Source organism: Diaphorina citri, unplaced genomic scaffold, assembly GCF_000475195.1.
Source record: "Diaphorina citri unplaced genomic scaffold, Diaci psyllid genome assembly version 1.1 scaffold2525, whole genome shotgun sequence".
Taxonomy (NCBI): domain Eukaryota; kingdom Metazoa; phylum Arthropoda; class Insecta; order Hemiptera; family Psyllidae; genus Diaphorina; species Diaphorina citri.
Window position 1 is genome coordinate 4,312 of NW_007379946.1, and position 14,490 is coordinate 18,801.

A 14,490-nucleotide genomic window follows, 5' to 3' on the forward strand; every position below is an offset into this window, starting at 1 on the left:
GAAGATCCAGTTTAGATAGGTCAACATAAGACTGCAGACCCGAGGCCGCGGGGTTAATCCTTCCACTCTAAGACTTGTAGGTTCGAATAACATCCCGTATCACTGCTCTACACATGGGACAATGGCCACCCCCCTTGCCCTGCCTAAGATTATGATCATGTACAAAAGACAATAGTAGAATTTCAAGGAAGATCCAGTTTAGATAAGTCAACATAAGACTGCAGACCCGAGGCCGCGCGGTTCATCCTTCCACTCTAAGACTTGTAGGTTCGAATAACATCCCGTATCACTGCTCTACACATGGGACAATGGCCACCCCCCTTGCCCTGCCATTGCTGTCTCGCACACTCATAACACATACACATATGTCCACACATGTACAGTACAGCGTCTATTGGTTTCTCATAGCACACCGTGCACTCCGCCGACCCTCCCATTGTGGAGCCAGTACCACTACCGCTAGCAGACAGGTTGAAGGATTCTGCCCAGTCGCGAACTGCTTGCTGATGTTCCTTACTGCGAGTGTCTATAGGGGGCGCCGGGGCTGAGTTGACAGGCTGCAAACAGAGGAGATAACGGGGGCAAGTTAGATTTATAGTTATAGGAAAAATAAAAAATGCCAGCCTAGTTAGAAGGGTGACCATCTGGACAGTAGCGTGCTGCTGGGTTCCCAACTCCACTCAGGCTGGTTGAGGGTAAATTGAGGGAGCTGGTAGCTTGTCGCTGAATGTTGGGTAAAACCCCTTGTCGCGAGAAGACCCAAGTTGTTAAAAGTGACGTTGCCAGGCTAGTTAGCTTGGTTGGTAGCGCGTCTGCCTTGTAAGCGCTGGGCCGTGGGTTCGATTCCTGCCCGAGGTATATTTTATCCTGAACGGATAATGTTCGTTCTGGGAATGATAACATTTTGAATTCAAGTACCCAATTTCTTCTTTTGTCCCGACATCTAATAAGAACCATTTTATGTTTCAGGCGCAAAAATCAATCAAAATTCTACGTGACTTGGGACGTGGTAATCATTTGAAAGATGGCTGTCGTAAGTTGGTAAGTATTATTAGATTCGGTAGATCAACTCCCAGGACTGTGCACCAAATGGTGTCATCTAGCCTAGACCCTATGGGCAAAAAACATGTCTTGAATAATAGGTATAATAGGAACTTTATTCTATCGAAAAGACTTCACAGGTTTAGCATGACCATCCCGAAGTATGTCTCTCACCACATGGGCGAGAAGGGACACGATACGATTCCCATTTAGATGCTGGGTCAACACGAGAACACTCGTACATACACATTGTGTATATCAAACTATGGACCTAATGCAGGGCAAGCAAGTGCGTCACCACTAGACTTAACGTAATGCCATATGTTTCCAATATTTATTTCAGATTGATGCATACTCTACTCAGATCCTAGAAACAAAACCCTGTCTCAACTGAACCCGGTACATAACCACGACCTGACGATACTCTTGAAAAGTTTGTCCGATTTTGATGAAATTTGACAAACATATGAGTATGTATGTACCTAACATTTTGAAGCAAACATATGAGTATGTACCTAACATTTTGAAGCAAACATATGAGTATGTACCTAACATTTTGAAGAAGCTAACTAGACTGGCTTCAAAGTAAGTTCTATGTTTCAAGCTAACTAGACTGGCTTCAAAGTAAGTTCTATGTTTCAAGCTAACTAGACTGGCTTCAAAGTGAGTTCTATGTTTCTGAAGAATACTAGGGATAAACAAGGGAAGCAAAGTAAAGTAAAGACTTACCTGTACAGGTGGTGGTTGGCGGTTACGTGACTGAGGAGGGGGTTGAGGGCAGGGACTAGATGCTGAGGTAGCAGGGTGGGGGCCCCGGGCTATACCATTACTAGGAGGTGATAGATGGAGATCAACACTTCATTTTCCAAAGCGAAGTTTTAACAAGGGTCTTTTTTTCCCGAAATCGAACAGAGGAGGAGGAGGAGGAAAGGAAAGAATTGGAGAAAGCCATCCGTTCCGAGAGCGAAAAATATCTGCTTAGGATAAAGTTCGTCCCGGGCGGGAATTGAACCCGCGACCTAGCGCTTACAAGTTAGCTTTCAAGCTAACTAGACTGGCTTCAAAGTAAGTTCTATGTTTCAAGCTAACTAGACTGGCTTCAAAGTAAGTTCTATGTGTCTGAAGAATACTACATACATACATATATAGTATTAACAACGGAAGTAAAGTAAAGACTTACCTGTACAGGTGGTGGTTGGCGGTTACGTGACGTGATGGCTGACTGAGGAGGGGGTTGAGGGCAGGGACTAGATGCTGAGGTAGCAGGGTGGGGGCCCCGGGCTATACCATTACTAGGAGGTGATAGAGAGAGACGGGATGACCCTAGGACTCGTATCTTCTGTGTAGAACCATAGATGTCGAAGAACGCCCAGAGTGTGAGTGTATGGTCTACGTGCATGAGGGTGGTGGGGGGAGAACCATTGCGACTCATTGTTACTTCACCTGATAGAATAGAATAACATAAGGGATTAGTAAAGTTGCTTATAGAACACGGATCAGTACCTAGACTTAAGCCCTTATCACACCCGATGTAGTTCGTTGACCCGATTCAGGGCTATGGGTGTTATTTCAGAATATCGACTCTCACCGACGGCGAGTAAAGTTGCTATGAGAAATAGGTACCAACAAGCACTTGGGGGAAAAAAAGACTGTCTTAAAACAAAGATAGTACGTTGAATGTACCAATTCCCCCCACGGATCACTGATGTTAAGCAACGTTGCGCGTGGTAAGTACCTGGATGGGTGACCATCTGGAGTTGCTTATAGAACACGGGTCAGTACCTAGACTTAAGCCCTTATCACACCCGACGTAGTTCGTTGACCGCATTCTTCAGAATATCGACTCTCATTGACCGCGAGTAAAGTTGCGATGAGAAATAGGTACCAACAAGCACTTGGGGAAAAAAGATCGTCTTAAAAGCGACGATAGTGTGTTGAATGCACCAGTTTCCCCACGGATCACTGATGTTAAGCAACGCTATGCGTGGTGCTGGGTTAAGTTGCTTATAGAACACGGATCAGTACCTAGACTTAAGCCCTTATCACACCCGATGTAGTTCGTTGACCCCATTCAGGGCTATGGTTGTTATTTCAGAATATCGACTCTCACCGACCGCGAGTAAAGTTGCTATGAGAAATAGGTACCAACAAGCACTTGGGGGGAAAAAAAGACTGTTTTAAAACAAAGATAACACGTTGAATGTACCAATTCCCCCCACGGATCACTGATGTTAAGCAACGTTGCGCGTAGTAAGTACCTGGAAGGGTGACCATCTGGACAGTAGCGTGCTGCGGGGTTCCCGGCTCCACTCAGGCTGGGTGAGGTTAAATTGAGGGAGCTGGTAGCTTGTCGCTGAATGGTGGGTAAAACCCCTTATCGCGAGAAGACCGTGCTGGGTTCCCGGTGCCACTCAGGCTGGTTGAGGTCGCTGAATGGTGGGTAAAACCCCCGTCACAAGAAGTCCCAAGTTGTTGTTGTTGTTGTTTTTTTTTTAAGAGGTTTGACAGAGGGAACTGTAACCGCTAAGGTCTTATCGTCCCGAAATCGAAGAGAGAAGGAAGACACTAGGCTTGAGGGAGGCTGGATTACATGACGTGAGGCCCAGAGCCAATGCACCATAGTAACGAGACTCGGTCTCTAGAACCTGAGAATAAAATAACATATATGTAGGCTAGGTTAGATAATTTTCTTTTCATATGAGAGGCAGCACGCAGTCCTTTATAACTATTAACTTAAGATCATAATATGAGGCTTTTATTCTTTGCCTTTGGCTGGTAGGTATTTCAACTCAATTGTCCTCACGAGGCTAAGTGTAATTTTGTGTCTATCACAGAATTGACGAAAGGATAATACAGGTAAATAGGTATATTACGTAAAAATATATTTTTTTTTTTTACTTCCTTGTCTTACTCACCTGAATAACAATCTTCTCTCCTAGTTGCACGGGTCTGCCAGTGAACACATATCCCTGACTGAATTCTGTATCACGTCTGGATGCGATGGTCCTATCATTACTCAGACGTACATTACGCCCTATAGTACGATGGAAGGGTAGAGGCACCAGATCCTGAGGTGAAGTCAGGGCCCTCAGGGGGACCTGAGTGTCTTCAGGTAGGGGTGCTGGGGTGGACTGAGGATGAACATTCATAGCTGCCATCGAGTTTACAATGTAGCGGTTCATGAGGTCAATGTTACTGTTGTTGTTGATGGGACTGGAGAGTTCTTCCGGGCTCAGATGTGTGGACACTCTGTGGGGGAGAAGAAGAGGAGGGGGATTAGGGGTTTGTTTCGAGTGTTTTTTCAATAAATAACAGATAGGAAGTTTCTAGGTTTTTGCTTCAATGCTTTTGAAATCTTCCATATTTCGTACTTAAATGGACTTTTCAGCCCAGTTATTACTTTCCTGCGTAACAAGCGTAAAGGAACTTTTCAATCTCTTCTTATACGAAAACTTCATTCAAACTCTAACGTACCACCATATCAAATGTACACCACTCACCTCCTAGCATTGTTGAGCTGCGCGCGCGAGTCAATGAGTTGTATGGCGGTAGAGTTTCCATAGATATCAAACATTGCCCACAGCGGCCCCCGAGTCTCTACACCCGTGAAGAATACTCCCTTCTCTTCTCCATTGATACCAAAGTGAACATCACCCGCCGCTGTCACATAGTAGAACAGTACTGTCTCCTGATCAGCAAACCGCTCAGCCAGTGCCTTAGCCCAATAGCCAGGCTTGTTAGTAAGGTCTGGACATACGTAACGGGGTAGTGCATACTTGAGATGGGCAGGATCATTCGCTGTGAAGCCAAACCGTATGACACCACTCCAATTGGTGGAAATTTCGAGCAGTTTCACGTAAACCTGAAAACACAATATGAAATGGATTAGTGGTTAGGTTAGATTTGAGGAGCTTCTTTTGTAGCGGCTTTAACGTGTTTAAAAAACTGCAAGCTAGTTTTTAGTCCTTCGAGCAGTTTCACGTAAACCTGAAAACACAATATAAAATGGATTAGTGGTTAGGTTAGATTTGAGGAGCTTCTTTTGTAGCGGCTTTAACGTGTTTAAAAAACTGCAAGCTAGTTTTTAGTCCCACAGTCAGACTACTATAATATTGGAACAGTTGGTCTTGTGTTAGACCTTGATTGTTTTATAAAATCAAATCGGTAGAACGGTACATTACATACTCTCTGGTAAAAATTAGGTGAGGTGTGCTTAGATCATTATAGTTTAATAAGATACGTTATACGGAATATGGATGAGGTAGATATTCAATTAAACATATACGGTTTTGAGTTCTAATGAGAGCATACGGTTAACAAACCCATGACCATATTCTACCACACTATAAGGTAGATATTCAATTAAACATATACGGTTCTGAGTTCTAATGAGAGCATACGGTTAACAAACCCATGACGATATTCTACCACACTATAATACATAGCTTGTACTCTACCTATGAATATAGGTGAATAATTTAATTCGCTGAACAAATAACGAGTGAATTATGAATGTATCTGATGAATGGTAAGTACATAGAGAATAATAAGTAGGTTCGCAAGTTGGGGCTTCAATTAGTAGAAGTAGATTTCCTAGCAAGGGCTGGAGAGCAAGTTAGTATTGTATTCTTCTAGCCCCTAAATGTCAAATGTCTGCTGTTAGTGTTTCTTCTAGCCCCTAAATGTCAAATGTCTGCTGTTGCTGTTGGTTTTAGTAGTCTATTGTCTAACACGAGAAACAGTATACTCAATGCTACTATCAGTCCATTGTACGCTTTTATCTCTTATCCAGGTTTTTTTTATTTAAATTATGAATTTCCTGTGTAATGTGCTGTACTCACATTTATTTCACCCATCCGTTCCCTCTCCCTCTCTCCCTATCTATACCTACTGACAGTACTAACTCCTATTTGTCTATACCTACTGACAGTACTAACTCCTACATAGGTTTTTATAACGTTCAGGGGTTCCTTGAACTGATCATTGAGCTTAGTACACCCATTGTGTCTGATTGGGGTTTTCAGAGGGTTTCCCCAAAGATAGTGGCACTGTTGACTGTCGAGATGAAATGATCACAAATACAGTACTAAGATTAGCTGATATAGTGATGGGGAATTTTTCTTGTCTAAAGCTGGACAGTACTAACTCCTACATGTCTATACCTACTGACAGTACTAACTCCTACATAGGTTTTTATAACGTTCAGGGGTTCCTTGAACTGATCATTGAGCTTAGTACACCCACGGGGGCTGATTGGGGTTTTCAGAGGGTTTCCCCAAAGATAGTGACACTGTTGACTGTCGAGATGAAATAATCACAAATACAGTGATTATTTCATCACAAATACAGTACTAAGATTAGCTGATATAGTGATGGGGAATTTTTCTTGTCTAAAGCTGAAGAATAGTTCGATTTGCAAAGTACCATGTCTATACCTACTGACAGTACTAACTCCTACATAGGTTTTTATAACGTTCAGGGGTTCCTTGAACTGATCATTGAGCTTAGTACACCCATTGGGTCTGATTGGGGTTTTCAGAGGGTTTCCCCAAAGATAGTGACACTGTTGACTGTCGAGATGAAATGATCACAAATACAGTACTAAGATTAGCTGATATAGTGATGGGGAATTTTTCTTGTCTAAAGCTGTAAGACCAAACCCTCCACAACATTATCTATCACTTATCAAGTGTTGTATGTGTATGTCGGTTTGAATTTTAACGATTTTTACTTCCTTTTTCACTTACTTGTCTACTTTAACTACCTCTCTCTCTCTCTCTCTCTCTCCAAGACCAAACCCTCCACAACATTATCTATCACTTATCAAGTGTTGTATGTCGGTTAGAATTTTAACGATTTTTACTTCCTTTTTCACTTACTTGTCTACTTTAACTACCTCTCTCTCTCTCTCTCTCTCTCTCTCTCTCTCATCATTGAAGATGTTCCAACTACCCCTCTGTTTAAGAAGATAATATAAAAATACCTGTTTCTAATCTCCTCAAGTTCTTTACCATTTGACGGTTACATCGTTTTATAACGGAAATATGAGGTAGACCTACATGAGCTGAATTTTAAATTCGAGTTTTTTCCCTTCGATATTTTACAAAACTGTTGTAGACATCTACACGTACTAGTGTATTGTTTCAAATATATTTTTTACTTTTTCATAATAGACTGAAAAATTCAAGGCTTCATCATGGTAGATGCTAGGCAATTAAAATATTGACAACAATTATGCGCCATTTTCTAACCATTGCCTCCAAATCAATCAGAAGTTGAATGAATTGAAAGAAGGAAAAAACCGTCATGTTGAGAAATTTTCCCACCAAACAGGTAACAGGTGTAATAGGGAAGAAAGTTATAAAAGTATGGACAAACAATTTTATTCCGTCAAATTTGAGTCAGAGGAAAACCATTGGTCAGATTTAAAGAATTTAGCTTTGGGAGGGTAGCGCATCTGCCTGGTAAGCACTACATCGCGGGTTCGCTTCCAACCCGGAGCGGATTTTGTACTAAACAGATAAAGTTCCTTCTCTCTTCGCTTTCGGGACGATAAAGCAGCGCGCAGACTGATCATACACTTCCAACGTCTAATAAAAGTACCGTGTGGGTAGATGGTGTCGGGTTCGAGGCTTTGTAAGGACCAGGAATTATAGAACGTGGGTATATGTCTATTTCCTGTGAGTGATGTCATATCAGTATCTGTCTCAGACCAGACATGTAACCCGTTCAGTGGTTATCTTATAGTTAAAACTCTATAAATCTATTCATCTAATATATAAAAATAAATATTTGTTTGTGTGTGTGTTCGAACTTTATGCCTGGCCAAACCGCTCATCCGATTGTTATGAAAAGTTTGTCAACTTATTGCTTGCACTCCCGTGAAGGTTATAGGCTATTTTCCGGTTCGTTTTTGTTAAGCTACGCCGAGCAAGACCACTAAATGGGTGAGTGACATGAACGGACACGCCTTAAGGATTTCGGTTAATCATTTCTGAGTATTGAATGAAAAGTTAATCATATCTGAGAATCACCCATTCGAATTCTGTCTCTCTGGAAGTCTGGGTTAACCTACACAATGTAACATAATATGAAATGGTTATAGCATGGATGGGCTTGAACAATATTTTATCAAGAGGACAAATTTGATTTGATTCCAAACCTACAGCAAATTTAACCCTTTACGTATCCGGAGTGAAAAATCAATTTGAAATCAAACCCAACACAAAGTCTCACAAGTGGGTGGATATTATGTTCCTAATGGGTTAATTCAAAGCCTACGAACAGATATGAAGGAAGACATTTGATGGAGTGATTGTGTTGAGAAAAGTTTATTGAAATAATCAAATCATGTTGGGTGTGTGTTTACTATTCACACAAAACATTGGTAGACACATGATTTGGGATTACTTTATGATTATGACAGAACTGACCGGAAATCTAACATCAAAAACATCAAATTTTCTCCTCCACATTACAAGAGAAGTTTTTGTAGTCTTTAAATTCAACATCATTTCTTTGACATTTTATTACACCGGTATGGACAAACAATTTAATTCCGTCAAATTTGAGTCAGAGGAAAACCATTGGTCAGATTTAAAGAATTTAATTCCTAGTTAGCTTTGGGAGGGTAGCGGGTAGCGCATCTGCCTTGTAAGCACTACATCGCGGGTTCGCTTCCAACCCGGGGCGGATTTTGTACTAAACAGATAAGGTTCGTGCAATGCGAGGTCAGTAGAAGACCATAGGACGAGATCAAAGTTCATGTTGAGCACAAGTCATGAACCCTGGGTCATCGAGTTACAGGTCCAGATGACCTCTCCAGTCACCGCAACCGCATACATTCCTAACAAATACTGTAGGTATAACTCACCACTGTGTTGATAATGTTTATGTTATTGCTGTTGATATTGGTAATAGTGGTGATATACCTGGTAGCAAAACCAATGAACAGAAAACCAACGGTAAGGTGATCAAAGTTCATGTTGAGCACAAGTCATGAACCCTGGGTCATCGAGCTACAGGTCCAGATGACCTCTCCAGTCACCGCAACCGCATACATTCCTAACAAATACTGTATAACTCACCACTGTGTTGATAATGTTCATGTTATTGCTGTTGATATTGGTAATAGTGGTGATATACCTGGTAGCAAAACCAATGAACAGAAAACCAACGGTAAGGTGATTGCCTGAGGCACTTTCTACCACTTTACTGATCAATGATCAGAGTCAGGAACTGTCTCAATATCTCAACCATATCCCACAAGTTTATTCTTTATATTCTTGTGGTTTTCCTCATCATTGGGATAGGCAGGTATGCCGTGGTTTTTTGGTTAGGTTGTCAGAAAAATCTCCTGAACATCTGGGTACTTGTTATGTTCGACTATTGACTTGTGATAATGCTAGTGTTACTGTTGGTTGAAGATATTAACCCCAACAATGGGTAAGGTTAATGTCCGAGGTGCTTTCTATTACCTCGGACATCACAGCTATACGGCTATACCTAGCCAATTTAAGAAGTTTCGTGGCATGATTTTAGTTGCTTGGCGCGAACTCATAAAAAGAATCCTGGCTATACGGCTATACCTAGCCTATTCAAGAAGTTTCGTGGCATGATTTTAGTTGCTTGGCGCGAACTCATAAAAAGAATCCTACACCTCATCCTGAACAAAATTTCCAAAGAAGACCTTGATTACCAGTCTCACAAATTTTCTAAAATTCTACCTACTAGACTACCTATACTCCAGGTGAAAAGAAAACCTCTTTGCCTCCAAAAACCCAAAATTTCAAGTCTCCCAAAAAATCCCCTATATCTCAATTTGAAGAATCCTACACCTCGTTCTGAACAAAATTTCCAAAGAAGACCTTGATTACCAGTCTCACAAATCTTCTAAAATTCTACCTACTAGCATACCTATACTCCAGGTGAAAAGAAAACCTCTTTGCCTCCAAAAACCCAAAATTTCAAGTCTCCCAAAAAATCCCCTATATCTCAATTTCTAGCAGAAATCCATGAAGGATTTACTAGCAGAAATCCGGAGCGAAGCGACGGATTTCGGTTAATCATATCTGAGTATTGAATGAAAAGTTAATCATATCTGAGAATCACCCATTCAAATTCTGCCTCTCTGGAAGTCTGGGTTAACCTACACAATGTAACATAATATGAAATGGTTATAACATGGATGGGCTTGAACAATATTTTATCAAGAAGACAAATTTGATTTGATTCCAAACCTACAGCAAATTTAACCCTTTACGTATCCGGAGTGAAAAATCAATTTGAAATCAAACCCAACACAAAGTCTCACAAGTGGGTGGATATTATGTTCCTAATGGGTTAATTCAAAGCCTACGAACAGATATGAAGGAAGACATTTGATGGAGTGATTGTGTTGAGAAAAGTTTATTGAAATAATCAAATCATGTTGGGTGTGTGTTTGCTATTCACACAAAACATTGGTAGACACATGATTTGGAATTACTTTATGATTATGACAGAACTGACCGGAAATATAACATCAGAAACATCAAATTTTCTCCTCCACATTACAAGAGAAGTTTTTGTAGTCTTTAAATTCAACATCGTTTGTTTGACATTTTATTACACCGGTATGGACAAATGTTTACTATTCACACAAAACATTGGTAGACACATGATTTGGAATTACTTTATGATTATGACAGAACTGACCGGAAATCTAACATCAGAAACATCACATTTTCTCCTCCACATTACAAGAGAAGTTTTTGTAGTCTTTAAATTCAACATCGTTTGTTTGACATTTTATTACACCGGTATGGACAAATATGAAGGAAGACATTTGATAGAGTGATTGTATTGAGAAAAGTTTATTGAAATAATCAAATCATGTTGGGTGTGTGTTTATGTTTACTATTCACACAAAACATTGGTAGACACATGATTTGGGATTACTTTATGATTATGACAGAACTGACCGGAAATCTAACATCAAAGATTACTTTATGATTATGACAGAACTGACCGGAAATCTAACATCAGAAACATCAAATTTTCTCCTCCACATTACAAGAGAAGTTTTTGTAGTCTTTAAATTCAACATCATTTGTTTGATATTTTACTATACACCGGTATGGACAAACAATTTTATTCCGTCAAATTTGAGTCAGAGGAAAACCATTGGTCAGAATTAAAGAATTCAATTCCTAGTTAGCTTTGGGAGGGTAGCGCATCTGCCTTGTAAGCACTACATCGCAGGTTCGCTTCCAACCCGGGGCGGATTTTGTACTAAACAGATAAAGTTCCTTCTCTCTTCGCTTTCGGGACGATAAAGCAGCGCGCAGACTGATCATACACTTCCAACACTTCAGACGTTTCCGACAAATTTTGTATTTTGCTTCCTATGTTAAGTAATGGTCAGTTATTTGTTGGATTATTATAGGAGAGACAGATGGTATTCCCACGGGTTCCTCCCTGTGTCCCTGGATAACGGAATGGCTTCCTTTTCTGCCCCCTTTTTTCGTTTTAATTTCTTCCGAATTATCAAAAAGGGGGAGAGATTTGCCCGCTCGCAATGTGTGGTGACGCACATGTTCTTTCGCAGATTTACCATTTTACAGTTCCCTCTATTAGACCTCTTAAATAAAAATAAAGAATCTAAACTCACCTTCTCATTAATTTTGACAGGCCGGGAACTGAAGGCCACACCCTTACAGAAGCTCTCGTACCGTTTGGCCACAGTACCATCCCGAGATACCCTTACGTTCTCCCCATGCACTTGATGGAAGTAGAGGGGAGGTAGATTATTGGTACCCGAGTTAGAACCCGTACGAGGTGCTGTAACACAAGAGAAGAAACGAGGGCGATTAGTACTTGGAAAGTTAAGAGGGTCCATATTGCACTGTATTTGTGCTTTAGGACCGGCACACAAGTTACGGTCGTCGGAGAAGTTTGACCTGCGCAGACTGTAGGATTCTTCAGTAACTATACGTGTGAGACGGGTCTTAGAAGCAATGTCTTCCTGTTTCTGGTCACATTCGATAAACCAGAGCCCACCTGTACCTGTAACCAAACTGAGGGACTCGTTCAAATTTTGGCGCACTGGAAAGGGAGGCTTTGACTTCGATTTATTTAATTAGCTTTAGCAACACATTGTAATGGGTACTCCTACATTTTTTAAGCACTACAAAGAATCCTACACCTCGTCCTGAACAAAATTTCCAAAGAAGACCTTGATTACCAGTCTCAAAATTTTTCTAAAATTCTACCTACTAGCCTACCTATACTCCAGGTGAAAAGAAAACCTCTTTACCTCCAAAAACCCAAAATTTCAAGTCTCCCAAAAAATCCCCTATATCTCAATACAACATAACCACATGTCTGATGTTCGATATTCTTCATTACCCTCGATACTTTCAATGTCTACCCCCCTTATAATTCTACTTTCTCAATACAACATAACCACATGTCTGATGTTCGATATTCTTCATTACCCTCGATACTTTCAATGTCTACCCCCCTTATAATTCTACTTGGAGATGCATTTAATTTTCTTCCCCCTTCTCTCTTACATAGAAACCTTGAAGATATAGTTATTTGTTGGATTATTATAGGAGAGACAGATGGTATTCCCACGGGTTCCTCCCTGGATAACGGAATGGCTTCCTTTTCTGTCCCCTTTTTTCGTTTTAATTTCTTCCGAATTATCAAAAAGGGGGAGAGATTTGCCCGCTCCAATGTGTGGTGACGCACATGTTTCGCAGATTTCGTTTCTTGATAATGTGTCCAATATCCATCATATAGTTCCTAGCGACAAACGTCATATATTTTTGTACATGTAAAGGAGAAAGTGGTGAGAATCGCAGATTTCGTATCTTGATAATGTGTCCAATATCCATCATATAGTTCCTAGCGACAAACGTCATATATTTTTGTACATGTAAAGGAGAAAGTGGTGAGAAACTTCTCATATAGTTCCTATCCTAGCGACAAACGTCATATATTTTTGTACATGTAAAGGAGAAAGTGGTGAGAAACTTCTCATTTCATTTGTGAGTGGGTCAAGAAATTTTGGAAAGTGTATCCTGGTGGTTCATTCATAGAACAAATAGCATGTCATTAACATTCATATTATTATGTCATTAGCGTGCGCGTAGTTAACATTCTCACCAATGTCATTAAGTCATTCTGCTGGGTAAAAACCCGAGGTCGTACCAAGATATTCGTCAGCTTATCATTAAGAATTGACAGGATCTTCCTAAACTCTCAGGCGATAAGCGACAACGTTCTAATGTGAATCCTGTGATTGCTGTATTGTCCCATCGCGAGCTGAGAAGACCAACGTCTCCGCCTGTCAACCATTTCCCAGTTCATCCATAACTCCCAAATTAGTACTGAATGGAACTTATTTTTACGACTAGAACAGAATTTTTACAACTGTTCTTGACATTAATTAATCTAGCTCCTGACAGGATCTTCCTAAACTCTCAGGCGACAAGCGACAACTTTCTAATGTGAATCCTGTGACTTGCTGTATTGTCCCATCGCGAGCTGAGAAACGTGGAATCTACTTGCCAAGCTGGTAATCAGTAGGACAGAAGACCAATGTCTCCGCCTGTCAACCATTTCCCAGTTCATCCATAGGTAACTCCCAAATTAGTACTGAATGGAACTTATTTTTACGACTAGAACAGAATTTTTACAACTGTTCTTGACATTAATTAATCTAGCTCATTAGAATTTTAATGATAGAGCACGCAGCGCACACAAGTTTGCCTACAGGCTAGTGGGTCAGGAACACAGTTAACAACTGGTAGGAATTTTGGGCAGAATCGTACGTAACGTTATCTACGAGTATTGTTGATTTTATTTCCTAGGCATGGGCAGAAATCGTACGTAACGTTATCTACGAGTATTGTTGATTTTATTTCCTAGACACTCATATTGTTAGACTTGAAATTCTCATGCTCTCAATACACTTCCGAGTTCCGAGGATCTGGAACTATGGAAGTGGAAATATATATGTACAATTATTATTGAGGTCTAAATGAGTAAGTACTTGCTTGTACTTGGCTATATTGGTTATGTGTTCGTAGATCTAGTTGGATCTTATTGTTGATTGATAGATTGAAGATTCTGTAACTTTGTGAAGGTCCATCTTGACTAGGTAGGTTGAAATGACAAACGTATACTTCTTCACTATTTTTAAAAAATAATCTGGGTTTATTTCATTTTCATTTTACGGACTAGTTTCGCCGGTGAAGGCATCTTCAGCGTTACAGAAATACACATAAACATAAAATAATACTATAAAAAACTATAAACGGTTACATTGTACAAAACATTGTAATAACATATTCAGTTTTAAGTAATGGTTTTTATTCTTATCTTTCTTTTTGATCTTGTAATTTCCGGTGAGCTCTGTTGTTTTGTCTCGAAAGAAATCTTCCAATTGCATACAAAAGT

The 14,490-nt window shown here is 40.2% G+C and overlaps 1 protein-coding gene across 1 annotated transcript; it reads right to left on the minus strand.

The window, feature by feature from the left end:
- Nucleotides 1-249: 249 nt before the first annotated feature.
- On the minus strand, nt 250-12,950 carry LOC103519080 (protein neuralized-like). The gene is made up of 9 exons (XM_026830689.1): nt 12,758-12,950; nt 12,088-12,126; nt 11,693-11,862; nt 4,542-4,903; nt 3,957-4,290; nt 3,596-3,686; nt 2,222-2,484; nt 1,771-1,800; nt 250-557 (listed from the first exon to the last, which is right to left on the minus strand). Exons 1-9 carry the CDS (start codon nt 12,948-12,950, stop codon nt 255-257), a joined length of 1,785 nt encoding a protein of 594 aa, XP_026686490.1. The 3' UTR covers nt 250-254.
- Nucleotides 12,951-14,490: the final 1,540 nt, after the last annotated feature.